At 45.3% G+C, this 26,639-nt stretch overlaps 1 protein-coding gene across 9 annotated transcripts in view; it reads left to right on the top strand.

The window, feature by feature from the left end:
* Positions 1 to 26,639, top strand: part of ZMYM4 (zinc finger MYM-type containing 4) — a 1,284,131-nt gene that overhangs the window by 372,119 nt on the left and 885,373 nt on the right. For all 9 annotated transcript variants that reach the window (XM_086956525.1, XM_086956522.1, XM_086956517.1 and 6 more), the window contains one exon: positions 12,121 to 12,182. In XM_086956525.1, coding sequence (XP_086812651.1) covers positions 12,121 to 12,182 — 62 coding nt within the window. The remainder of the gene's footprint in view (positions 1 to 12,120; positions 12,183 to 26,639) is intronic.

Here is a 26,639-nt window from a genome sequence, read left to right as displayed (position 1 = left end):
AGGCGGAGATCAGAGGCCTCTGGTCTCCGGCGAAGTCCCGGCTCCAGATCAACCTTTTGGAGCTGCGGGCGATTCGTCTTGCACTGAAGGCATTCCTCCGCGCTGTCCGGGGAGTGTAGTGCAGGTGTTCACGGACAACACCACCGCCATCTGGTACTGCAACAAACAGGGCGGGGTGGGGTCGTGGACCCTATGCCAGGAGGGTCTGCGCCTCTGGCAGTGGCTGGAACATCAGGGCGTGACCCTGGTGGTTCAACACCTGGCAGGTTCCCTGAACGCTAGGGCGGACTAACTCAGCCGACGGTGCATGATGGATCACGAATGGCGTCTGAACTCGGACGTGGCGCAAGGCCTCTTTCAGCAATGGGGAGAGCCTTGGTTAGATCTATTCGCCACAGAAGAGAACGCGCAATGTCATCAGTTCTGCGCGTTGGAGTTTCCAAGGCGGCACTCGCTTTGGGACGCTTTTCGTCACAAGTATAGTTGCGTTCTATTGTACGCCTTTCCGCCTATACCAATTCTGCCCAGAGTGCTGAAGAAGATCAGGCGCGACCGGGCCCGCGTTATCCTTGTGGCTCCGGACTGGGCACGAAGATACTGGTATCCCGAGCTACTCAGCATGTCAGTCGATCCCCTGATTAGTCTGCCGCTTCGGGAGGACCTTCTGTCGCAGCAGGGGACGGTCCTCCACCCAAACCTGTCCAGTCTCCACCTACAAGCTTGGAGACTAAGCGGCGACAGTTGAGGCCATTTGACTTGCCTCCCGAAGTCTGTAATGTCATTCTGGCAGCCAGGCGTCCCTCCACAAAGTCGGTATACTCCTGCAGGTGGAACAGATTTTTGGCATGGTGCACAGAATAAGGCTGTGGATCCTCCCTCTGCCCCTCAATCTGAGGTTCTTCTCTTCCTTCTTTCTCTTGCCCAGCAGGGCACTGCTCTGGGCACTCTCAAGGGCTACCTTTCTACCCTTCCCGCCTTCCTAAGGCTACCTGATCAGCCTTCTTTGTTCAAGTCCCCCATTGTCAACAGATTCCTAAAGGGCATCACTCATATGTTCCCTCCTGTTCCCTTCGTGATGCCCCAGTGGGACTTGAATCTTGTACTTACTTATCTAATGTGTGCTCCCTTTGAGCCGCTCCATAACTGTCCTCTCCGTCTTCTTACCTTGAAGACCGCCTTCCTGGTTGCCATCACCTCTGCCAGGAGAGTGAGTGAGCTCCAGGCTCTATCCTCTAAACCTCCTTTCCTTTCGGTCCATCCGGACAAGGTTGTGTTGCGGACAAGGTCCTCTTTCCTGCCCAAGGTGGTCACAGCCTTCCACATCAGGCAGTCCATCCCCTTGCCCACCTTCTTTCCGCCTCCCTCGAAAGAGGAAGAGAGGCTCCACCGTCTGGACCCAAAACGAGCGCTCTCTTACTATCTGGATCGCACACGGTAGTTCCGGGTGGATGACCAACTCTTTGTTTGTTACGTGGGCGCTAAGAAGGGAAAGGCGGTGCACAAGCGGACCATCTCGCTGTGGATCATCTTGTGTATCTAGGCGTGTTAGTCCTTGGCAAAGAAGGAACCCCCTGTGGGTTTACGGGCTCATTCTACTCTGGCCACGGCGACTGAAACTGCCCTGGGCCGAGGAGTACCCTTACAGGATATTTGCCAGGCAGCTACGTCGGCCTCGCTGCACACGTTTACAAGACATTATTGCCTGGACAGCCAAGTCCGGAGAGATGGCTTCTTTGGCCGTTATGTCCTCCAGGACTTTCTGGTGTGATTATTGGTTCGCAGACCCACCACCAGGGTTGGTATTGCTGGGGTATCTATTGTAAGGTAAGGAATCTATCACTAACGTGTCTCTTTCAGATGTACAAGTTACTACTTGTGTAACAATATATCTGTAAGAGACATTAGTCAGTGATAGATTCCTGACCGACCCACCCATCCTCCCCGTTCTGCGAACCGATAGCTAGGGTTAATGTCATCCCCTTTCAGGGCCCTAGTTTCATGGCACCAGTGTTGGTTCTTTCATGGCTCTGCGTATCTGACGCGGAAAAGCTGTTTATCAGAATTGACGTCAGCGCGCATGGGCGGCGTCTAAGTCCTTCGACGTCATTCCGGCTCTAACGCCGACGACGGACGCGGAGCCGCGGATGACGCCTGCCGGCGCGCAGGGTTATTGCTACGCAAAATTTTCCAGATCCAGTCCGACGCCTGGGGATATTCTAAGGTAAGGAATCTATCACTAACTAATGACTCTTACAGATATATCGTTATAGTAACTTGTGCTTTAGTGTAATTCAGATTTGTACAGCAACTATTACCTATTGACTTTCGATGCATTTCTGCCTTCAAAAGGAAAGACCATGTGCAAAAGTCATTTTGAAAAATGACCGATAATTCTCATGCTAGTACGAGTATTCCCTAATCGGAAATGTGCAAATATCTACTGTTTTTAAACTATTTATTTTGTTCCCATTTCAGAAATACATAGGTGTCTTTCATGCCGATTTTTCCATGTATATATTTTCCCTGAATAATCGCTATATACCCGGTACATAATTAAAAAACTTTGCAAGTCCCTGTTCAGTTATTGGCTCATGGATCTTCGGGTTCTTAGTGAATCTCCAACTCGTACATAATTAGAAGAAGTTACAGGTGAAAACCTTGACACAAATGGCTGTTTTTTTTAAACTAATTTTACAATATTTCCTATATTTAACTGCTAGTTTTTATAAAGAAACCTTGAAGGATCTACACAAATGACCCCTTGCTGAATTCAGAATTTTGTCTACCTTTCTAAAATGTATAGCTTTCCAGGATCCATTATTGCTTTCATACCCATTTCTACCATTAACTGTAAGCACAAAAAAATAGCAAAAATAGGCTATGTCCCAGAAAAATACCAAAACTGTTTAAAACATTTTTAGTTTTCTGACAAAAGTATGTGATTCCCTGAAAGCTGGGGAAATTGTGATTTGAGCCCCACAAACCCTTTTTTGAAACCATTTGTAGAGAAAAAACCAGACGCTTTAATTTGCAGCAGCTTTTTGCCATTTTCCCCCCAAAACCCCAAATTTAGCTGTATTTTGTCTAATTTCTTCAGGGGAATCCACAAACCCTGGGTACCTTTAGAATCGAAATTTGCCTAGCTAATGTAACGGTAAGTTTTAATTCTATTATTGCCACGGAGGCGAGGATTATGCTTTTCTTTCTCCGCAATTTATTATAACAGAAAAAACACAGCAGCCTCAGAAAAGCTTACAATGAAAAAATGCTTATATCTCAACAAAAGTGAAGCATTATCCAAAAAACAATTCAAGAAAGTCTCTGGGACTACAACTCCCATCGTCCCAATATAGTCAGTGTCCACGGAGTCCTTCCACAATGTCTACCATCCATAGATAGGCAGTCCCTTCCCCATGATCTTCCTCTTTCTTGGCACAAATTACGAACTCAGTTCATTGGTCTGGTTGGAACCATCATTTCCTAACAGAAAAAACAAAGCAGCGTAAGCGTTGTAACTGAAATTATATGTGCTTACGCCTGAAATAAACAACATGACCAAATTCAACCACGAGGAATACCTACCTATACCTAATACCTATCACTATAATGGGAGGAAACCTAAAGTCTTTAAGGACTTCAATTACTGGCAATTGATCATGGCTTGGTGGATGCTTGGGCTGAACTGAGAGGTGATGAACCGGGCTACACTTTTTATTCCTGCCCCCATCAAAAACTTGTAAGGATTGATTATTTTTTGGTACCACGGTCAATGTTGATGGGGGCTAGAATTCAGGTGTACCCACGTATAACCTCGGATCAAAAACCTGATTACTTACTGCAATACGGGCGGGATGTCGTTCGAAGACGTCCTGGGTGGGATAATCCTCGCCTCCGTGTCCTTAATAGAATTGAAACTTACCGTTACATTAGCTAGGCAAATTTCGATTCTATGGCAGGACCGGAGGCTCAGATTATGCTAGTTCAAAGCTTACTTACCACCAAATGAGCAATATCCACCACAGGTTTGAAGTAAAACCTCTTAAAGGTGGAATCGGAGGACCAGTCAGCGGCCCGCAGCAAATCCTCTAAACGAGCTCCTGCAGAGAAAGCCTTAGAGGCCATGGCCCCCCTGGCAGAGTGAGCTCCGAAACGTTTGGTATCAATGCCTGCCTCCTGCATGACCCAGCGCACCCACCTGGTTATGGTGAGGGAAGAGACTACATGGTGTGGTTTTCGCTAGGCAATCAACAACTGTCTCTCGCCCGGAGGGCGAATGTCCCAAGTCACATCCTCATAAGCTTTCAGACACTGAACAACAAACAACTTCGGAGCATCCACAAAAGCCGGGTACGAAATGGTCCTAGAAGCCGATTTTGTGCGGCGACCAATCGTGAAAGTGACTCCATCCGGTGAAAATATGCGTGCTGACACATCCAAAGCACCCACATCTGACACTCTGCGACAGCACACTAAGCATAACAGCATTGCCAACTTCGCCGAGAGTTCCTTGAAGGATAGATACCTATTAGGCTGCCAGGATAGAAAAAGGTTCAACACCACATTGACATCCCAAAGGACAGAATATCGCGGCTCCGGAGGCAACGACATCCGGATTCCCTGCAAAAGCCGGCACACAAAAGGATGAACCCCAATAGGGGAACCATCAACTGGATGGTGTGCTGCCTTGATAACTAAGTCTTGTGTCACCATGAGATCATGGTGCCATCCCTGTGTTTAGGCACTCCTTTGGTTCTCAGGAAATGAGACTCCAAGAAATTTCCAGAAGTTCTTGCAATGAATTGTTTATTCATTCATCTTTTAGAGTAGTTCATATCATTTCTAATTTTCACAATGTAAATATATTCCAATATTTCATGCTCCAATGCATTTCGGGCGAAAAAACGTGCCCTTCATCGGGGAGCTTCTCCTTTCTCCGCCTGGTCTATCTATAGTCCATAGAAATACATGAACTTATTTTCTAAAAACACAGCAGTGCGCCACCCATCTTGATTAATATTCATTTACGTGCTGCCTTGTTAGCCGAACGCATAGCATTGATCGTGCGGTATGCAAACCCTTCCATGGACAGTTCCGCCAAAAAATTCAACACAGGAACGACTCCCACGACCAAGGGATCCAAGCTCCGGCGAAGACACCAACGAACCCACTTAGACCAAGCGGATTTGTAGCGCTTCGACGTACTGACTGCCCAGGCCTTGGACAAAAGTCCCTCAGCCGATCTCGAAAGGCCTGGGATCGACCAACGTCTCCTGAAAGCCTCCATGCCATGAGGCGGAGAGAGCCCTGAACGATGAGATGATGCGGCTCCCGATCTGGATTGAGAAGCAGTTGAGGAAACTGGGGGAGTAGGATTGGAGAATCCCAGGAAAAGTTCCAGAAGAACTGGAAACCAAACTTGGTACCGCCAAAACGGCGTCGCTAGAACCAGCTCCACCACCTGCCGGCGAACCTGAGCCGCCGCCCGCATCACCATCGAAAAGGGGGGAAACGCAAAGGGTCTCTCCTGGCTCCAGTCCTGGAGGAAAGCGTCCGTGGCCTCTGCCAGCGGATCCAGCCTCCAACTGAAGAACCTCGGAAGTTGATGCGGGACGCTCAAAGATCTCATTTTGTTCACTCCTGTCATGTTTGTCATGTTTGCTTTCTTTGTTACTCTTCTCTGTGTGACTCCTTCTCTGACTCACTGTTTGGAGCAGAGTGAGGCAGTAGGCGACATTGCTGATTCTAGACCCCCAGTTCTGTTGCTTGTTGTTGTTAAGAAAGAAATGGCAAGTAGATGTACCCGAATGGAGTCAATGTACTCTTGTTCTGAAAGGGTGAATAACAAGACAAAAAAGTTCAAGAATCTATGGCCGAACTAATGCCAAAAAGAAACCGTGCGGAAAGCCACATACCTAATCGGGACTGGTAAAGTTCCTGAACGCTCACCACAAATCTAAAAAGCGAAAAGGAGAACTCCATCACTAACAAAACATATATACTGAACACAGTATGTAAATCGGAAACCGGAGAAAGAATCTTACCGGTAACCGCTGAGCACCAAGGATCACATCCCGAATTGCGGAAGATGGACGCGCTGAAGAGCCATAAAAAAGGCGTGCCTCGTATGGTCACATGATTAATTCATGAAAAGTAAAAAAAGGCTCAAACTCACTCTGATGGGAACCGCCATAACGTAATGTTGATAAAATAACTGCGCAAATGCGGGCGATAAGGAAACATACGCAGCTTGTTCAATTGAGTGTAAAGAACAATAGTAAACAAAAGACGCAAGAGGCGTCGGGAAATGCTGATGACTAAGGTAAAAGAACAAAAGAAACTGCGTCTATGAAAGGAAAAAGGCTAATGTGGTCATCAAAAGATGGCCGCCGTGTAAAGTACTCTCTTCACATAAGTGATGGTAAAAGCATGTATAAACAAACCGGTACACGCAATAAATAAAAGTAAGAAAAGTGCAAGAGTACCACCAATCATGGAGGATAGTGCAAAAAAGTTGGAAAGACGAAAGAAGAGAATAAACCAATAAAGTTTTTGGGGGCATAATCAATGTTTGTATAAACATGATGATCCATACAATACGGTGACAAAAACAAATACACTGCATAATATGCCTAACCTGCATGGCAGAGCTCAATCTTCTCTAAAAAAAATGTATGGCTTGTGTGAAGTGAATTATGGCTTGTGTGAAGTGAATTGTCAGGAATCAAAAAATATGAAGGAATGTATGTGGAAAAAAACCAGATGTCTGTTATTTACAAAAACAGTTTCAATTATTTTAAAGTAATACGTTGATATGGTTGTGTGGAAGGAGACCGATGTCTGTTTACAGAAAAAAACTAAAGTCAATTTTGTTGTTCAAGCCATCTGGCATCATTGTCTGCAATTTACGGATCCAAAATAAAAAAGTTTTTTGCTGTTATCCGTTCCTTCTTTAATTGATACCTTCTCTATGACAGCATCGCAAACCTGTGTGATGTTATGACCCATTTCAAGCCAATGGACGACCAAATTGGAGTTGGTATTTTTGTTTCTAAACATGCTTTTATGTTCGCCAATTCTAATTTTAATTTTTCATTCCGTTTTTCCTACGTATAGCAGGCCGCATGGACATTTGATGCAATATATTACTTTGGTGGTGTTGCAGTCAGAGGAATGGTTAAATTGAATTTTGGTTCCTGTCCTGGGATGGTTAATGGATGTTTGTTGCATGACGTTATTGCAGTGTATCCAGTTGTAACATTTCTTCATGCCTGTGTGATTAGTTTCAATGACAGACTGTTTATTGGTTAATAATTCTTTGAGGTTTTGACTCCTGGTGTACGCAAATAATGGTGCTTGCACTAATGAGGACCCAAAATCCGGTTCTTGTGAAATTAATTACCATCGTTTGAGAATAATTGTTTTGATACAGTTACACAAGTGAGCGTTCGCTTGATATTTCAGGATTAACTTACACGTGGGGGCGGAAGAATGGTAGAGTGAGGGCAGTAGAGGGGTAGAGTGAGGGCGGTAGAGGGGTAGAGTGAGGGCGGTAGCGGGGTAGAGTGGTAGAGTGAGGGCGGTAGAGTGAGGGCGGTAGAGTTACAGAGTGAGGGAAGTAGAGTGGTAGAGCCATAAACTTGCTCTTCCCTTAGGGCAGTGCATTTAATGAAATCTGGGACTGTTGCCTTAGAGCTTCTGAGTATTTCACAGTGCAAATGGCAACCCGTTGGCACTTTGAAAAGGGGAGAGAAATTCCCCTCCAGGTCGGTGTAGTGAGTGACTGAGGCCACCTTCCCCAGAAGGATCACTGGCAGCATACAACCTTTTTGTGGTGCACTAAGTGTGCGATTCCCAAGCGCCTTTTTGCATTTGCATCTATAATACTGCGTGAGTGTAGAATCAGAGATGCAAATAAGGGAACCCCTCTCCTGGCAGTGCTGGTTCTACATGTGCACCAACACTATTCTCAACCGATGGGGCAGCACAAGTGTCTGTAGCCCCTTCTGTAATACCATTGTGCCACAGGGACTCACAAAGCAGGACAGCCACCCGTTGCGCGTTCCCAGAGCACAATACGTAATATGGCCCCTGGTATTTTATCTTCACCCACAAGTACGAAAGAGGGGAAGGAAGTCGATGCGAATTGCTCTAAATACAAAACTAGGAGTCTTACGACAACAACTGTATTTCTAACGTTAGTCTGTGGATTTTCTCAAGAAAGGCACTCTATCAACCTTTCTCAGGTCTGCTAATAACTGCATTATGAAACGCTGTTCTCAAGTACACATGTGAGCAGTTGAAACGGGTACAATAAAAAAAAAAGCTCATTCCTGGACAGAAAGTAAACTTAACTAGTTTAACGCTTACTAAGATTTGGGAGTTGACCAGTGTCCGTGTTGGAAAAACGTACGATATGGCCAAGCAAAATCTGTCCGGCGGTAATTTCAACACATAGCAAATTAATTTGCTTTACCAGTGTTTCCGTGTCCAGTCGGTGTCTGCGTCCTCGGTCCTGACTGGTTTGCGCGATTTGTCCGAAAGCGAATCCATTCTAGTGACTGGCCCCTAAAGTCAAATGTTTATGTGAAAATGAGGATTTTGTAGGTAGTTTGGCAATGTGAATATTTACACCTACGTGCAGTCTATTTTCAAGTCACTCTAGATCCTTAGTTCACAAGATGCTTGCTACTTTTTCTTGCACCTATTCCAATAAGAGGGAGTCGTTCAAAACAGTCTGAATCATAAGGACTGAAGTCTTATTATAGCCTGAGAAATGTTCCCAGAATTGCTGATGTCTTTGTACCAACAGCCCACACTGCAAGCATGAACCCAAATCTAACTAAACACTCGCGCATTTTTTTACATTTCAAATCCTTGTTCATATTAATGGTTTACTTTTAACTGCTTAAGGCTTCTTTACTCAAGTTGTTCAATCTGGTTTTTCTATTTTCAAACTCCAACTCTTTCACTCCCAGAAGCCCTTTGTGTTCTAGATTTGCGTTACGAATATTAGTATTTTTATTTCCTAAAATAGCAAATGTGTGCGCTTTCCTATCCCTTCTCCCGCACCCACTAATGTTTTTAGGTCTCGGCTAGTAACATGCTGAAAGCGCGTTCTCGCCGAGAATTATAGTCGGCGTCTCGGCAGTCTGAGAACGCCGAAGTAAGACAAGACCTGGCCGCGCGCAGCGTTTCCCCATAGGATAACGTTGTGCGCGCGGCCAGGTCTTGTCTCCACAGCATTGCAGGGCAGACCGGATCGCGTCTCGCGCCTCTCTGGAATGCAGGGGGAGTCTGCAGAGGGGCGCGCGGCGCTGATAAAAGGTTCGCTGAGCGGCCCCCTCCTTCCCGTTGCTGTTTTATTGTTGCTAAGATTACCCTTAGAATATTGTACTGCGGAAGAAACAGTGTGCTTGGAATGCCCCAGAAACTTCCAAATTCTCTCAATGCAGCGGCTATCAATAATTCTTGTCAATTACCTTTACAAGTATAATTTTATTTTACATTGTTGCTTCACTCCGTGATCTCGTTTTGAAAGCGGATGCTTATTGTAATGTGACATTAATACGTGCTAATTGTCGTCCTCGTCTTTTTGGAGGTGAAATTGGTTACTGGCTCATGTAATATGATCTTTTAAAAGTTCTTAAGCTTTGAATTACCTTTCCTTAACTTGGCAAGCAGGAGCGCGCTCTGTCTTCTCAATCTAAACATCTTCTTAAAGAAAGCAGTTTGCTTTGAAACTGATGATTCTTACAACCAGTGTAGTTCTCGGCCCAAGAGCAGGTGTATTCAGAGGGAGGGAGGTATGAGGGGCGATTTAATAGTAAATTGCACAACTGCTGCTGTGGGACCCCGGGAAAGAGCTAGTAAGAGTACGTCATTGGCGATGGCAGGGTGCCGGCTGCCATCTTTGGACCATGGCATTAATGTTGCTTCTCGTGGTCCTATAGTCCATTAAGACGATGGTTGTTCCTAACCATCGTTATCAAAGCCAATAGGTCTGACTTTAAGGCATGCAAACAGATGTTCACAAATGCGGGTTTCTTGTGTTGGCACTTTAAAAACGTACCTAATGGCTTACTACAACTTCCAAAAATGCAGTCGATAGTTGAAAGCCCACAGATACAACCGCGGTGTCGTGACCCAATAGAGCAAGGTGGCATCACGGGTGATATACCCCACTCCCCTTCTTCCCTCTTACAACGACGTACGTTTATTTCTGGATTTCATAAAGTGGTGAACATACTCTGCTGTTGCGTTCCTGTATGCTGTATCTGCAAGATATGATTGATAATTTTAGCAATGGATAAATGTAACCTTTTCTTTTCTAATTGTGCTCACCTTTTAGTACCAGTTTGACATGTGACGCGAAATGAGCTCTACAGACGTTTTGCAGTCTTATTTTGTACCAACCTAACCTCGAACATGTTCATCTTAAAAATATTTTGTAGAAGATGCTGTCATAATTTTATTGTAGTTGGAGTGTTTTGAATGAGGTGCTGAGCAGACCGTGGGCTGTGGATGAGAGGTTTGATCGATATTCACTTCAATTATGTCTCAGCTGTGAGAAACAAAGCCTTTTTTTCTGCTGTCCAATTCAAAATCTTAAAACGGAACATTAATTCTGCTTCCTCTTTCCACTCTAACCCCCCGCTCATTGCCATTTCAGTTTGTTAAACTCCGTTTTTGTTTTGTCACCGCACCCGATTGTATAGTGTTTTATGCATTTATTTGAAACTAATCTGTTCAGATTATCTGCTGCCTAGGCGCCTGTTGGCCTGCATGGTTGAACGAGTTACTTCAGTGGCATTTATTTTTACATTGAGTACACTTGACTAACAAAAATTTTCTTCTTTCATGATTCATTGCAGGCAGATTGTTGTGAGTGGAATTTAATACCTTTTGCTTACTATTTCGCCACTTTTCAGAAACGTGTCTTTACTGGATGATATTTGCATTTTAGGCTCGGCTAAACTTCCCACCTTTTAGTATCGCGACTTGGCGCTCCTTTTACTTTATTTCAACTTGTGAGATTAGGTATGTGTGAGTGAGGGGGAGCATGTGTGAGTGGGATGTGTGAGAGCGAGAGGGGCCAGACTGTGCATGAGACCGTGTTTACGAGAGAGGGGGCTCGCGTCTGGGAGAGGCTGTGTGTTTGAGAGAAAGTGTGCGTGTGAGGGTATGAGCGCGAGAAATTGGTTTTGGGTGTGTGTGAGAACCTATGCCCAGGTGATGGAGGGGTGTGCGTGTATAAGAGTATGTGCGAGCGAGAGTCTGTTCATAGTTGTGTATATGCGGGATGTTTGAGCAGCGCTTGTTTTTCTTGCCTTTGTGTGGCTCTCTCTGTGTGTGTGGCTCTCTCTGTGTGTGTGTGTGACTCTGTGTGAGGGTGGCTCTGTCTGTGTAAGGGTGGCTCTGTCTGTGTAAGGGTGGCTCTGTCTGTGTGAGGGTGGCTCTGTGTGTGTGTGTGTGTGTGGGTGACTGGGTGCTGGTGGCTCTATGTGAATGACTGTGGTGGCTCTGTGTGGGTGGCTCTGTATGTGTGTGTGGTTGGCTTTGTGGGTGGCTCGGTGTGTGGGTGCAAATGCAATAGGTCTCGCATTTGCGAGAGATTAAGCTATTGGCATTGTAAATTACAATGCCATTTATTTATGTTTTAAAAACAAAAACATAAATAAAAAATGTCATGAGCAATGCCAATAGCTCTAACTTTAACAATGCCGAGACCATTGCATTGTAAATGCTTGTTTTTTTGAATTGTAATTTTTTTTTAATTTCACACCTGGTGCCTGCTTCTCAAACTGATTATATGTTGTAAGTTTTTGCTTTTCCATTTATAACTATTTAATTATAATTGATAGCGTTTCGTATTTTAGGCCACGATTGCCCTTCTAAAAAATGATTGAAATTTCCTTTAATCCTACTATTACTTTTAGTTTCCTCTGTGGTGTGCTGTAAAGGGTGTTGCCATTGAATGTAAAAGATTTGGTATTCACCTTTTCAGAATTAAGTACCATTAAAGTCCTCCATCTCCTCGTGCATTAGCATCCTGATACCTTTTGAAAATGTCAGGCTCCATTTATTGCCCTGCTTTAAGTTTTGCTTTATTTATATCCTCAGGTCAAATGGAAGAAATGTCTCGTGCACCCTTAGTAGCACAAGCCCCAGAAACCAACTTCAGGGTGAGCATTTTGTTTGTCCTACATTTCAATGAGTTTTTTTAAATTTATTTATGAACATCGTTTGAAATGAAGGTGATTTGACCTCTTAAGGAGGAAAACATTGTCTGGTTATTAAAAGTGTTACAATGCAGGGGTCTTTGTGCTTTGTTTTTATTTTCGTCCAAAGAGAAGTTGAAAGTGATTTTTTAAAAATGTTTTTATCTATGGAGCAATGTGGATTTAATCACTCTTTAATGCATTACATTAGACTATTTTGTAGTTGGGTTGAATTAATTTAAATTCTTTTGTCCTATTTTTCCTGCTCAACTCAACATACGGCCAAATTGTATGTTCATTTTAATAGTTTCTGTTGCAGAATGTCCACAACATATGTGGTCTATGGTCTGCCATTAAAGCCACAACCGAAGACCATGTTGTTCGTTGCTGAATTCTGACCTTTCACCTTTTGTATTTTTGGCTTCTGGAGTATATCCATGTTGACATGCAAGTGTATACCCGTTCACTCTCATGTCAGAATTTGCTGAATGCTGCTACGTGTATATATGTGGTATTTTGTGTAGCACAAATCTAGCCAAAAGAAAAAGGAGCTTTGTACAGGGTCAAACACAAACCTATCCAACAAATGATGGTAGACCTATCTGGTCTCTTTTAGCAGAAGTGTACTGTTACTGCATTGTGAAGAAATTTAAAGAGATGTCTTCAACTTTTTCCTAAATTGGAGGAGTGTTGAAGAGGTTCTAATGAATACAAATATGTCCTTCCAGATCCTGGGTGCTTAAGTGGAAAAGGCCATCTGACTTGATTTTTCTTTTTAATTCAAACAAATGCCTTTCAAAATTTAATCATGTCAGCCAGACACACAATCGATTGTATTGACTTCTTGCCCATGGGAGCAAGTTCAAAACATTAGCACTTTTATTTAATTGTAGCTCGAAGTATGCCACATAGTTTCTAGGAAATGAATTACTCTCTACTGTCCCGGTAGTCCTAGATTATCTAACAAGCTTTCTCACTGATTAAACAATTTCACCACCTATCGCCAGTGTGCTAACCTTTTACTGTGTACGTAAATGCCTGGATAACTCAAAAATAAAATTCTCTATAACATTGTCATGTATTAAAGGTATTATTTGTTTTTTTGCAGTTAGGACTTATTTAATATTAACTTTAGACCTAGAATGATTGAGCCTTCGAAAAGATGCGCTTGTTTCCTGTGTACTTCAGTACACTAAAATTAGATCCGCAGTTTTTCAATACAATTAATATATCAATAGTTATATAATTGTTAAAAATGGGAACTATATTTCAAATTAATTATGAAACTCTGACACTTAATCTGACCTCATGCCTCAAAGTTCTATATTTGCAAAATTAGAACTGGAAATATATATTGTACGAAAAGAATTTTAACATGTCAGTATTTTTCACCCGCCAAGTAACATTTTGTTCACCCTCCACCTCATCCTGTGTGAGTTTGGTAGTAGTTTTTGTAACGTTAACATTTAAAGAAGCACAGTACCTTCAGAATTCATGCCTGGGTATTATGTAATGATTAAAGCATCAATTAGTACAGGTTGACCCTTTTGTGTAGAAATGATCTGGGCTCCTTAAACTATTGAATTACAGCATGTGCTGATCTATAAGCTATTAATTTTGTTCCTTGTGACAGTTAAACTGTTTAAAATCAAGATATTCATTCTACTAAAATACTGTTTTATGTTTATACTTTCATTACTTTGTCAAAAGAAGAAATAAACAATTATCGTAAATGTTTTTAGACATCCTACTTCCCCCATATGTAATCCATATGTCAGCCATATGTAAGCCATTTTAGGTTTCGCCTACATGCTGTTTGTAGTTCTCTGCTTGTGAAATACCTCTTGTGTATCTTGTCGAAAATGAAATGAGCTTAGATCCTACCCATTGCCAACCATTGGGTTGGCTTTTCCGTCGTTGCTTTTTTTTGGTTCCTCCCCAGCATCATTGCCATCCTTTTGATTATATGACGTGTATTCTTCCGCTGCCTTCATTCAGCGAACTACCTTTTTGTTTTTCAGCCCTGTATGAGTGCATGTATTTTCTTGTTCTCTGCACCATGTATTTACTGGTAGAATTGCATACTAAATCACCTCACGTGTTTCTTGCACCATTCTACCCACTCATTTTTGTTCGTATTCTCTTTTTAGTAGCCCCGTTGCTTTTCTGCCGCATGTTATTCTTTCTCTTTATTCGCCGCTGCTTTCTGGAGCCACAACATAAAGGTGATTCTTACTCTGTCCCCGCTTCTCCAATAATATCTTACCACTCCTCACACTTCACTGTTCACTCCCCTGTTGCTTTCTGTACCCACGAAATAGCATGCTTCATGCACCCTCCCCTCTCCTTTGATCATTTTTCTATGCTGCTGTCACGGCTAAAATAATTCACAAGCCAATACCTCACATAGGAAAGACAGTGGCTTTTTTAATGCCTGATTACTATTTGCTTTATTTGGTTTACACTGAATTCTGCCTTCTCACTTCCTCTCCTATAAACAACCCCCTCCACCGCCCGTTGCTTTCTGTACCTTTGCTTTCATTTTTTTGAAGACGCAAGACGTTAGTGGTTAAAATTCCATCTCAGTATTGTTCCATCACACTTTGTATTATGTGTTTTGATGCTTTTGCTGTGTGCCCCACACACCTTTTTCCTAGGAATTTTGGCAGCAACTAAATGAAGGATGACTGTTTTTTATTTGCTAATCCTTTGAAGTGCAAGCTTCTATTGCAAGGTAAAACATCTTGTGTTTTAGACTGCAGTTCTCAAATCTTTTAAATTAGTTCTATGTATCTGTATTGTCGCACATTTAAGAAAATATGGAATTATTTTTTAGTATTTTCAGTATTAAATCTGTTTATTGATAACTTTTGAGCACAATAGACAGAACAGAAAACGCCTACAACCCAGCGGGCCAGCACAGCATAATAATTCCGTGTATGCAATTCAAAGCCTATGGTGGTACAACAAGTGTTAAACACAGCAAGCCGCCTACAACCCCGAGGGGCCGGCCACGTCGTTAAATCAAACCGCCATGACAGAATAAGCAATGTGGCCAAGTGGCCATGTCCTTAGAGACTGAAGCTAATGAATCTGTAAAGCGAAGGAAAATAGAACCCCCCCACCCCGCCCGAACCCCAACTCCAGCACCCTCCCATCTTCCCCTCCCAACTCAACAGCCCTTAGTTTGGGACAGACGCAAGATACGCAAGTACCTAGGGCATGTGACTTCTCTTAATTCCGTGGCTAAAAGAGACAGGAATGGTTGCCAAAGGTCCACATACTTCGCACCCTCCCCCGCTTTGATCAGGGACAGTTTTTCCATGCCCAGCACTGCCCATGAGCGAAACAGCCAACCCTGAAGGAAAGGAGTGTGTGTAGTGCGACAGAGGGATAAGATGTTTTGCAATGCAGACCCAATAGCGATGGTGATCAATCTGCCTCTGCGTGACCGTAACGGGTATGTAACAGGGTTTGGGAGGCCTAGTAGAACATAGGAGGGGAATCGTGGGATTTCAGTGTTGAAGTGGGCATCGATCTCATCTAAAACTGACTTCCAATAACCCCGGAGGTGCACACAGTCCCCGAGAAGATGTACCAAGGAACCCGTTTCTCCTCAGCCGCGCCAGCATGTTGCTTCCTTACTATGATCCATCTCTTGTAGCATCTCTGGGGTGTAGTTCTAATATGTTGCTATCTTGGTGAGTGTGTCCGTTAGACCCATGTGGTAGGCGGAGTGTCTCGCACGATAGTATATACCATCCCATTCTTTAGAGCGGAGTGTGCGTCCTAACTCCTTTTCTCATCGGGCCCTAGCCGAGTTATAGACGTGGGAGTAGCGGTCTAACAACATGCGGTAGAGGTCAGAGATAAGATGCTTTTCAGTCTCGCCCGGGTGAAAGCTGCGCCACAAATCCACCATACCCATGTCCCTTAGTCTAGTGACTCCCTCTACAGAGAGTGTACCGGCCTGCGAGGAGCACTGTCCTGACCTGTCCTGCAAAGTGTCCATCACTAGATTCAGATCCCCTCCCACCAGGATGTGGTGGTCAGGCAGTGCGGCAACCTCCGTGAGGGCTGTATGTAAGAACTTCTCCTGGCCTTCATTCGGAGCATAGATGGAGCATACCGAAAAAGTGCACCCCCTAGGGAGAATCTATAGGACAACAGCCGCCCCTTCATTTCTACCCCCTTCTGCAGCACCTTCCCCCTGAATCGTTGGGCCACTAGTATCGCCACACCGGCCGTCTTAGCAGGAGATAAAGAGTAGAATTGGTGCGGGAAGCAGCGAGACCGCATCCTGGAGCAATCTTTCTGTAAAAGGTGGGTTTCCTGCAGCAGACACATGTCTGCTTTTGAGGCTTCCAGAAGGGAGAGTATCGCCTTCCGTTTCACCGGGTTGTTAAGTCCTCGCACATTCAGCGTGAGGACCCTCAATTCAGTCGGGGGCATGGGCCATTCTATGGGGAACTGGAGCACCCCTAAGTGCTGTGTCACTCGTTAAGCCAAGGCCTCCCTGTTTGATGCTGTCTGCTTAGCAGGAAGTGCCGTAACACACATGCTCCCTACCTGTAGGAATGGGGTCACCCAATGTAGCACCAAAAACGTCTCCGGACCTGGAGCCTGCCCACCCTACCACGCCCTAACCCCCCCCCCCCCCCGCCCCCCCCTCCCCAACAGTGCCCCTGAAAATAAGAGAAAGAAAACCAGAAGAAAACCAACAAATCGGAACATACTTATTTTCCATCATCCAAGGATGACTAGTAAAACAGGAAGAAAGACGTCCACAGGTGGAACTGACGATCCTCACCCGTTCTCCCCTGACGTCCAGCAGGGACTTCTTCTGGAACCAACGGACGGTTCCCTCCGGCACTTTTCAACCGCCCACAGGATGTGTGCTCAAGACGGTTTCCTCACGCGTCCGTTGTGGCCTCCCTTTTGCGCAAAGTGTCCGAGAGATCTGGCCTCGTTGCTGTTGCCTGTTCGCTGACCTTCTGCCATTCTTGGGAACGGCGCCTTCGCCAGGAGGGGGAAACATTGGTGCCAGTCGGGTTGTTGGCTGGGTTCAATCCCAAGAGTTCGCAGGCCGCCTCTAGCGACTAAATCTGAATCAGTTTGGACTTCCATTTAAAGATAAGTCTAAAGGGATGCCCCCACGAATAGGGTATCCCTTGCTCTCGTAGGAAGGTAGTGACTGGCTGGAAACTCCTGCGTTTAGCCAGGGTGGAGGCCGCAAGGTCTTGGTACAGCACAGGTCGATGATCGCGAAATTCTAGGGGAGAGTGATCGCGCGCCTCCTTCAAAATTCTTTCTTTGAGCTTATAATCATGGACTCAAACCCAAATGTCCGGAGGTGGAGCCTTGGGACCCCTCGGAAGGCCAACTCTGTGCACTCTGTCCATCTTGATTTCCCGTACCTCCTCATCGTTCAGAACGTGCCGTAAGAGTGCCTCCACGTAGTCTCGCAGGTCTGTCCCCTCTCCTTTCCACTGCACTGCCCGTATCCGTATGTTATTCCGACGGGACCTGTTCTCCAAATTTTCCGTGTGCGCTTGGAGGTCAAGGTTTTGCTCTGTGAGGCGTAAGACATCTTGCTGTAGCCGGTGCACATCTTCCGCGGTGCCCAGGTCATGCTCCTCCAGCGTTCCCACCGCATCCACATCACGTCGCATCTCCCTCCGGTCCGACGCTAGCTGGGAGCGTAGCTCAGTAATGTCCTCCATAATCGCCGTAAAAAGCTCCAGCATAAAAGCTTTGGTGGCTGGTGCGTCAGGGTTGTCGCGGCTTGGGGATTTATCACTGACCGGTGATGTTGACGGCTGTGTGCCTTTCTGGGCGCTTTCTTTCGGCAGCCTGTCCTTTTTGAGCCTATTCGCCGCCATGTCGCAGCCTACCGATGGGCGCTAATGTGAGGTGACCCAAGGTCCGTCCCCACGCAGTGTATCCCGACACTACACTTCAAGCCCCAATATCAGCCAGCATGGGGTGTAAGCAGCTGCTGGAGCCAACACGCTGGCTTCATATAAGGCCAATGTGGTGGGGGGGGAGGCGGTTCCAGAGTGCAGGCTGCCTCACAACCAGCGTGGAATCAGGCCGCAACGCTAGGCCTTACCCTACCCGCTTTAAGCCTGGTCAGTGAGGCGCTTCATAGGCCTCCAGCCCCAGGCGCAATGCGATCGCCCTAGATCCCGTGGGCCTCACCTCACTCTTGCGCCCTCCGGCGGTGCTCCCCCGTGATCCCCGCGCAGGCCCCGTGGCCCGAGTTTCTGGGTACCCTGTGCGCTATGGGAGCCCCAGCTGGCTGGTCTCTGGGCCCAGGCCCCGTGAAGTTCAAGCGCCGTCCGCCGAGTGGCGGATGGAAAAAGGGGGGGGGGGTCGCCCGCCAGCCGCCCTCTGCTCTGCCAGGTTGGAGCCTCGCCTCTGCAGCGTTGTGGAGAAGGGCCGCCGACCACCTCCAGGCACTCTGCCGCACGTCCGCGAAGCCAAGCTGCCCTCGCTGTCTCCTGTAGACACTGGCCGGGGTTGGAAGCGCCAATTATTTATTGCCTGGCACTGGAGATCGGGCGCCCCGTCGGCTCCGCCCTGCTGCCACGCGACCCCGAAATGCGCAGGTCGCACAGGCCGCACCTCTCCGCAGCTCCAGAAAATGCTGTCGAGTCCGAAGAACGGCGCCGCCCGGATCTCTCGGGTGCTTCCGGGCTTCGACACCCCACCCGGACCGCAGATGGGCACCCCGCGGGGAGCTATTCGAGGCTATAGTAGGAACGACGCCAGAGGGACCGAAAAGCGCGTCCTACTCCGCCGCCATCTTGGCCACTCCCCCTTTTTTAGTATTTTTAATGACCACCTGTTAAGTGGTCATTAGAATTTCAGCCCATTACTTACCATTTGTTGCCTTCATCACTTTAATTTCCTTGTTTCTCATTGGTCAGCAAGTGGGAGGTTCACTTCCTCCTGTGTGTGATTGTTCGTTCGATGGAGCACAGGCCAAGTACTGATTAATGTTTAAGTAATGTCAATAATGGAGATTAACCATGCAGATTGGTTTCAAAAAGGGGTGAATTAACATTTCTTTCTTGTACAGTCCAAAAAATGGATCAGTGAGTACTGAGATGATGGTGATATTTCTTTGGTAACGTTATTCTTCTGTAAGTCCGAATTTTGTAGTCTCGTCATGAAGGAGTTCCGGACATTTAGAAAGTAAGTGGGTGCTCAATAACTCCCAGAGGTAATTAAAAGATGAAGGCTTTTATAGACCGATAACATCTATGTTCTAGGCATATGGGCTGCAGATGGTACATTTATGAATAGATCGCCATCTGGTGTTGGGCTCGGATGATTGCACTTGTTTTTCTCTTGGAGAAGTTTTTGTAGTCACAAGACCGATGACTCCTCCCTTGGGTGCTAGTGCGCATGGGCATCTGCTCCATCCTTAGATTGTTTTTTTCCGCCATTGGGTTCGGATGAGGATCGAAGCGCTCCGGATCGACTTCGAGAAAAGTTATATTTCGGCGCGAATTCCCCTTCCAATTCGACGGTACTGTTATCGAGCGCGAGTTCATTTCCATTTCGACGCGCTTCGACGTCAACAAGATTTTCAGCTTCTACGTCGACGAGACTAGGAGGCCTAGCTCGACGTAGTCCAGCCCGGAGTCCATGGAAAGGACTCCATTCATAAAATGTCCAGCGTGTGGTGCTAAAGTCCCACACAAGGACCTACACGAAGTGTGCAACCTCTGTTTATCACCTGAACACGAGTCCAGGGACTGTGAAGCCTGCGCGGCATTCTCCTCCGAGTCGACGATTACAAACCGTCGAGTCCGAAGACACGAGGTGTCGAGAATGCAGTCAGACGCAATCCCAGAGTTGTTCGAGGCCCAACATCCCGAGGACTAAGAAGAAGATGAGGATGGGTCGGAGTCGGAAGCGGACGAGTCTGACGTCGAGGAAATCGACGTCCATCAAACCGTGAGTGACGACGTCCCTTTACCAAAAAAACGACCCAGAGTGGTGTCGACCCCGCCTTCAAGCCCGGTCAGACAACCGAAAAAAGTTTCCGACGCCGCGCCCTCGGGCCCGGACACGAAACCGAAACACTCGACCTCCCACCATGTCGGATCCGAGAAACAGTCGGCATCGACATCGACACCGAAGCTCCATAACAAGGAGAGCTCTCAGTCGAAACACTCCATGTCGAAACCGAAACATGTTTAGACGTCGAAGATTTCCTCGACACCGGAAAAATCGGACTCGAGCAAACTCTCGGTGCCAAACACAACACCGAGAGTCAGAAACAAAGACACCTTTCGGAACCAAGGACTTCGGTACCGACACAGGAGCAACAAACAGATCCAAAACAAAAGACTCTGTTTATTGATCCACAAACTGGCAAGGTGGTGACAAAACGACCTAAAAAGAGGAAAAATGAACAGTTGGAGGACAAAGCTCCTACCCCTAAGAAGAGAACAATGGGGACTAATACAACTCCTCCACTTTCTCCACAACCTAGAGACACACCCTCTTCCTCACACTCTGCCAGCTATTCCTCCACCTTCTACACCACGCCCATCTACACCTCAAACAGATGTAGAAAGTGACACGGGGGAGGGGGAACTTCCTAGGGATGATAACGACGCAGACCCATGGGAAGACTATAACGCTGTGTCCGATAACGAGAATGACCTTGAACTGTATCCCTCAAAACCCTCACCACCTGATAATACGGGTTTTGCACAATTGATTAATAGGGCAGCAAAATACCACAAGGTAGATTTACATGCGGAATCTCAAATAGAAGATTTCCTTTTAGAAACCCTACCTGCTGCACAAACTACTTCAGGAACCCTACCAATGCTTAAGGGTCTCCTCAATCACACATCAGATATATTTAAAGACCCTGTAAGAGCTAGGGTATTAAACCCAAGAATTGATAAAAAAATATAAGGCTGCCCCAAAGGACCCAATAGTTATTAAGGGACAAATACCTCTTGACTCACTAGTGGTCACAAACGCTCGTAAGAGGGCAAATTCACTAACTACAGGAGAAGCTCCTCCTCCTGACAAGGAGTCCAAGTTAATAAATGCCTCTGTCAAAAGAGTAGCATCCCAAGCGGCAAACAGCTGGCGCATAGCTAATACGCAAGCGCTACTTGCACGTTATGAAAGAGCTCATTATGATGAGTTAGAAAAACTCATTACACATCTCCCTAAACATCAAAAAAGGGCAGATCAGCTCATACAAGAAGGGAAGATAATAACTAACACTTCCATTAAGTGCGCCTTAGACGCAGCAGACACTGCAGCAAGATCCATAAACACCAGTATCATGTTAACCCCTTCAGCGCTAATGACCAGGGTAACTCGTCATGGAGTTTCCATTGATTTCAATGGAAATTACATTGAAGTACCAGAAGAAGCATAGCATCCAAGTGGTTAAGAAGACCTGCATGGCTCAGAGTCTCAGGGTTCAAACAAGAGGTACAAACTTCCTTGTTGAACCAGCCTTTTGATGGTAAAACACTTTTCGGCTCAAGTACATGTGAGGCTTTAGAAAAGATGAAGAAAGACACAAACGGCTAAGTCAATTGGAGCATTACAACAGCCAGCTCAAAGGGGTTCCTTTCGTAGGTGCTCCTATAGAGGCGGATCAAAGAATACAGGCACAAGCCAGCAATCTACCTCTTTTACCCCAACATCACCCAGAGGTAATTCCAGAGGCAGTTACAGAGGTAATAACAACAAGGGTAGAGGTCGCGGAAATAACAACAACCTCAACTCTCCTACCCCAAAACAGTGACTTCATACAGCTCCCCCCAGAGCATGTAACACCGGTCAGGGGACGCCTAGCACAGTTCCTACCTGTCTGGGAAAACATCACATCAGACAGACAGTTGGATGAGACAAATTATCCAACATGGTTATTACTTGGAACTCACAGCTACCCCACCAAACATCCCCCCCAAACAGCGTCCAATGAATCAAGATCATCTGAGATTGTTAAAACAGGAAGTACTATCACTACTACAAAAGCATGCCATAGAGAAGGTACCACAACATCAACAGGGAACAGGAGTATACTCTATACTTTCTAATCCCCCAAAAAGACGGGTCTCTAAGACCAATACTGGACCTCAGACCTCTCAATGCATACATAAATTCTGAACATTTCCACATGGTTACGCACCAACAAGTACTTCCTTTACTGAAGAAAGGGGACTTTTTTTCTACACTGGATCTAAAAGATGCTTACTTCCATATCCCAATTCACAAAGCCCACAGAAAATCTGTTGTTGTAGAAGGGCAACATTATCAGTTCAAGGTCTTTCCGTTTGGTGTCACAACAGCACCAATGGTGTTCACAAAATGCCTAGCAGTGGTTGCAGCACACCTAAGAAGACAACAAATACATGTCTTCCCTTACTTGGACGATTGTCCAATAAAGGCCAAGTCACAAAAGGAATGTCTTCAAAACACACAAAAGACAATTCAGCTGCTGCACCAGCTAGGATTTACGGTGAACTACACAAAATCACACCTACAACCAAACAAGGTTCAACAATATCTAGGGGCTACTATAGATACAGAAAAAGGCAAAGTATACCCCAATCCAGTCAGGATTCAAACAATGCTCACATTGATTCAAAGATTTCAACCACAACACTCGCTAACAGCTCGAGTGTTCATGCAGTTATTGGGGATGATGTCCTCTTGCATACTGCTAATACCATATGCCAGACTACAGATGCGCCAGCTGTAAGAATGTTTAGCAACACAGTGGAATCAGGCTCAAGGTCAGATTACAGATCTGGTGTTGGTAGATGACCGTACACATCGCTCTCTGAAGTGGTGGAACACAACAAACATTTCCAAAGGATGGTCGTTCCTAAAGCCAACTCCACAAGTGGTGCTAACAGCGGATGCATCGCTCACCGGATGGGGAGCTCATATGGACAAATATACAGTACAAGGAAGATGGAGTGTACAGCAAAGAAAACTGCACATCAATCACCTAGAACTACTAGCAGTGTTTCTAGCTTTAAAAGCTTTTAAAATGCAAATTCTGAACAAAGCATTCCTGATCAGAACAGACAACATGACAGCAATGTATTATATTCAAAAACAGGGGGGGACTCACTCTCTCCAACTATCCAGACTAACGCAGGAAATTTGGAGATGGGCCATTCCTCAAAACATCTATCTGTTAGCAGAACACCTACCAGGGGTTCAAAATCAGATAGCCGACATCTTAAGCAGGGAGTCAGAACAAATACACGAATGGGAACTGCACAACCAGATACTGCAACCATTCTTCCAAAGATGGGTGCAACCGGAGATAGATCTCTTTGCCACTCATCAGAACGCAAAATGCCAAAGCTTCGCATCCAGGTACCCACACCACCTGTCGCAGGGCAATGCGTTATGGATAAATTAGTCCAACAAATTTGCATATGCTTTTCCCCCTCTGAGATCTCTGGTTCGCGCTTCCAGAACGGAGAGATTCACACAGAGAATAGGGGAATGCACCCGACTCCCGCCCATGATGTGTTTTAAAACTGACATTTAGGGTTCATTTTTAAACGAAGAAATGAGGACCAGTTAGGTATTGCCCTTCTTATGCAGTTCCCCTGGGTAAACCGGGTGTGTTTGGGGCACCGTGAAACGTGTGTTCTACAGGTATTTACACGTGGTGAGCGTACTGTGAGGAGAGGGTGTGTAAGGGTTAGGCAAGGGAGGGGAGCACACAGATTATATACGAAGCGCTACATACAGGCTGTACGGTGCAACGTGCTCTCTTTTTACTACTGAGGGGTGCCTCCCCTCCTCCCGAGCCAGCCTTTTGCGCGCTGCCGTACCTGGTTAAGACACACTCCCCTGTGAGTGTGGCTGGGCGAATCACGGCGACGGTGGCCTCCTGGCTCTGGAACCTCCTCCGGTCGAGTCTTGTCTCGTCGTCCTCCCGCCTCCTCTTCCCGGTGCGGTTCTTCTCCCGACTCTTCTTTCCACCACGACTCTTCTCCCGATTCTCCTGGAACTTGACTCCACTCCAAACGCGGTCTCCCGGTGTCGTCACACGCCGGTCTCCTTGCCTCTTCTATTTTGACCAATCCCGCAGAGTAAACGTCATTCAGGGGGGTGTCTTCATCCTCGACATACGCCCATTTAAAGGAACCCTCCTGATCTTCGTCTGTTTTCTTTCCACATTGACTGGGAGTCCGAACTCCACTCATTCTGATGTGAAGGAAAAGAGGGAGGAGCAGTCATGTCAGTGACCCACCAGTCCACAACAGGGGTCACCCCTTCAGTCGGCAGGTTCTCCCCGCTACAGTTTCCCATTACAGACACGAAGAGTCAGAGGAGCGGACAGGCCCACTTTCAGTAGCACAGTTATTTAATTGTGATATGTCAAGCTCCTGCTGGTGCTGAACTTTCCATGGGTCTCAAGCACGTTCCCCTAATTCGTATCTCACACACTTTTTTCACAGATTATTCTGGATACATTGTGTTACTCCGGTACATTAAGGTACATTAGTTTGTTACCCGTGCATTTTGTCTTCCTTTTGCCTTTCCTGTCTTGACTTTTACGATTGTCATTAATCAACCATGCTGATTAGGGTTCTGATTTCATAGATTATTCTACTTTGTGGCAGTTAAACCCGACTCAACCGGCTTATCATGATTGTAATACATCATTGACAAAGTCAATAGTCATGGTTGCTTGTAAGTATATTTTTATTTTCTTTGTGTTTTGAAAGAGTTTCTTTTATTTGCGTATGTGTTCAATGTTTAATTTTTATTAGCACTTCACTTTACTTCGGACATTACGTGGGCTGGGTCTAAGCAGGTGCTTCAACGGCGCCGATCGTGCTATGTGTTTTTACTGTTATTCTAGGTGGAAAAATAAATTTACCTTTGCAGCATTGCATAGTTTAAACGCTTATTTGGTGTTACGTCCATTGCATCTAGCGTTAACTTAGCCCTAAAGTATTGCACCATTTTACATAGCCACACAACGTTTACGCCTTTTTTTGGAGCCAGGCTATCTATCTACTTTTATGCCCATACATATATAGTTATATTACAAAATAGACACATCTATATATATATATATATATATATATATATATATATATATATATATATATATATATATATATATATATATATACACACATATAATGCATACATACTAATGTACATATATCTGCATATATATCAATATATTTACATATATGCACAAATATACACCTATATATATAGCACATATAAATGCATATTTTTCTCTCTATCGCCCTCACTCTCTCTATCACCCTCACTCTCTCTATCACCCTCACTCTCTCTATCACCCTCACTCTCTCTATCGCCCTCACTCTCTCTATCGCCCTCACTCTCTCTATCGCCCTCACTCTCTCTATCTATCGCCCTCACTCTATCTATCGCCCTCACTCTCTCTATCTATCGCCCTCACTCTCTCTATCGCCCTCACTCTCTCTATCGCCCTCACTCTCTCTATCGCCCTCACTCTCTCTATCGCCCTCACTCTCTCTATCGCCCTCACTCTCTCTATCGCCCTCACTCTCTCTATCGCCCTCACTCTCTCTATCGCCCTCTCTCTCTCTATCGCCCTCTCTCTCTCTATCGCCCTCACTCTCTCTCTCTATCGCCCTCACTCTCTCTCTCTATCGCCCTACCTCTCTCTCTCTATCGCCCTACCTCTCTCTCTCTATCGCCCTACCTCTCTCTCTCTATCGCCCTCACTCTCTCTCTCTATCGCCCTCACTCTCTCTCTCTATCGCCCTCACCACAGCATCACTCGGGGGCGCCGCAGCATCAATCTGTGCAACCATTCAACAACTGGTTCAAATATGTTCTCTCAATTTTTCAAGCTTAATTACAAATGTCACAAAAAAAATATGTTAATATTTCACCTCGGTTCTTGGATTTTCGCCACAATAAAATACGCTGAACATAATCACAAGTTATTTACAAAAGTTTAAGCTATTGCCATTATAAATGACTAACTTTTATTTAAGTATTAATTATTTAAAAAAATTACAAGCTATTATTTGTAATATCAATACAACTAAGTCGTGTAAATAAAACACATATTGCATTACAAATGCTATAGGTGTCACATTTGCGAAAGTTAGACTATTGGCATTGTAAATGACAAAGCTATTAATTTCACTATTTTCAAAACCAACACATAAATAAAAAATGTCATTTACAATACCAATAGCTCAAACTTTCCTAATGCGAGACCTATTGCATTGCAAATGCTTGTTTCTTATATTTCCATGTAACGCAAAAAATTAGAGAAACTTCTGGAGTATTGTAGGGAGAGTAAATTACACACTTTTGTTTTTAGCTTTATAATTTTACATGAGCGCTCTGACAGAGAGGCAAATTAAACAAAGGAAATAT

This window comes from Lissotriton vulgaris, chromosome 2_1 (assembly GCF_964263255.1).
Source record: "Lissotriton vulgaris chromosome 2_1, aLisVul1.2, whole genome shotgun sequence".
Classification (NCBI taxonomy): Eukaryota; Metazoa; Chordata; class Amphibia; order Caudata; family Salamandridae; genus Lissotriton; species Lissotriton vulgaris.
Note: the sequence above shows the minus strand (reverse complement) of the source record. Positions and strands in the feature narration are given on the sequence as shown.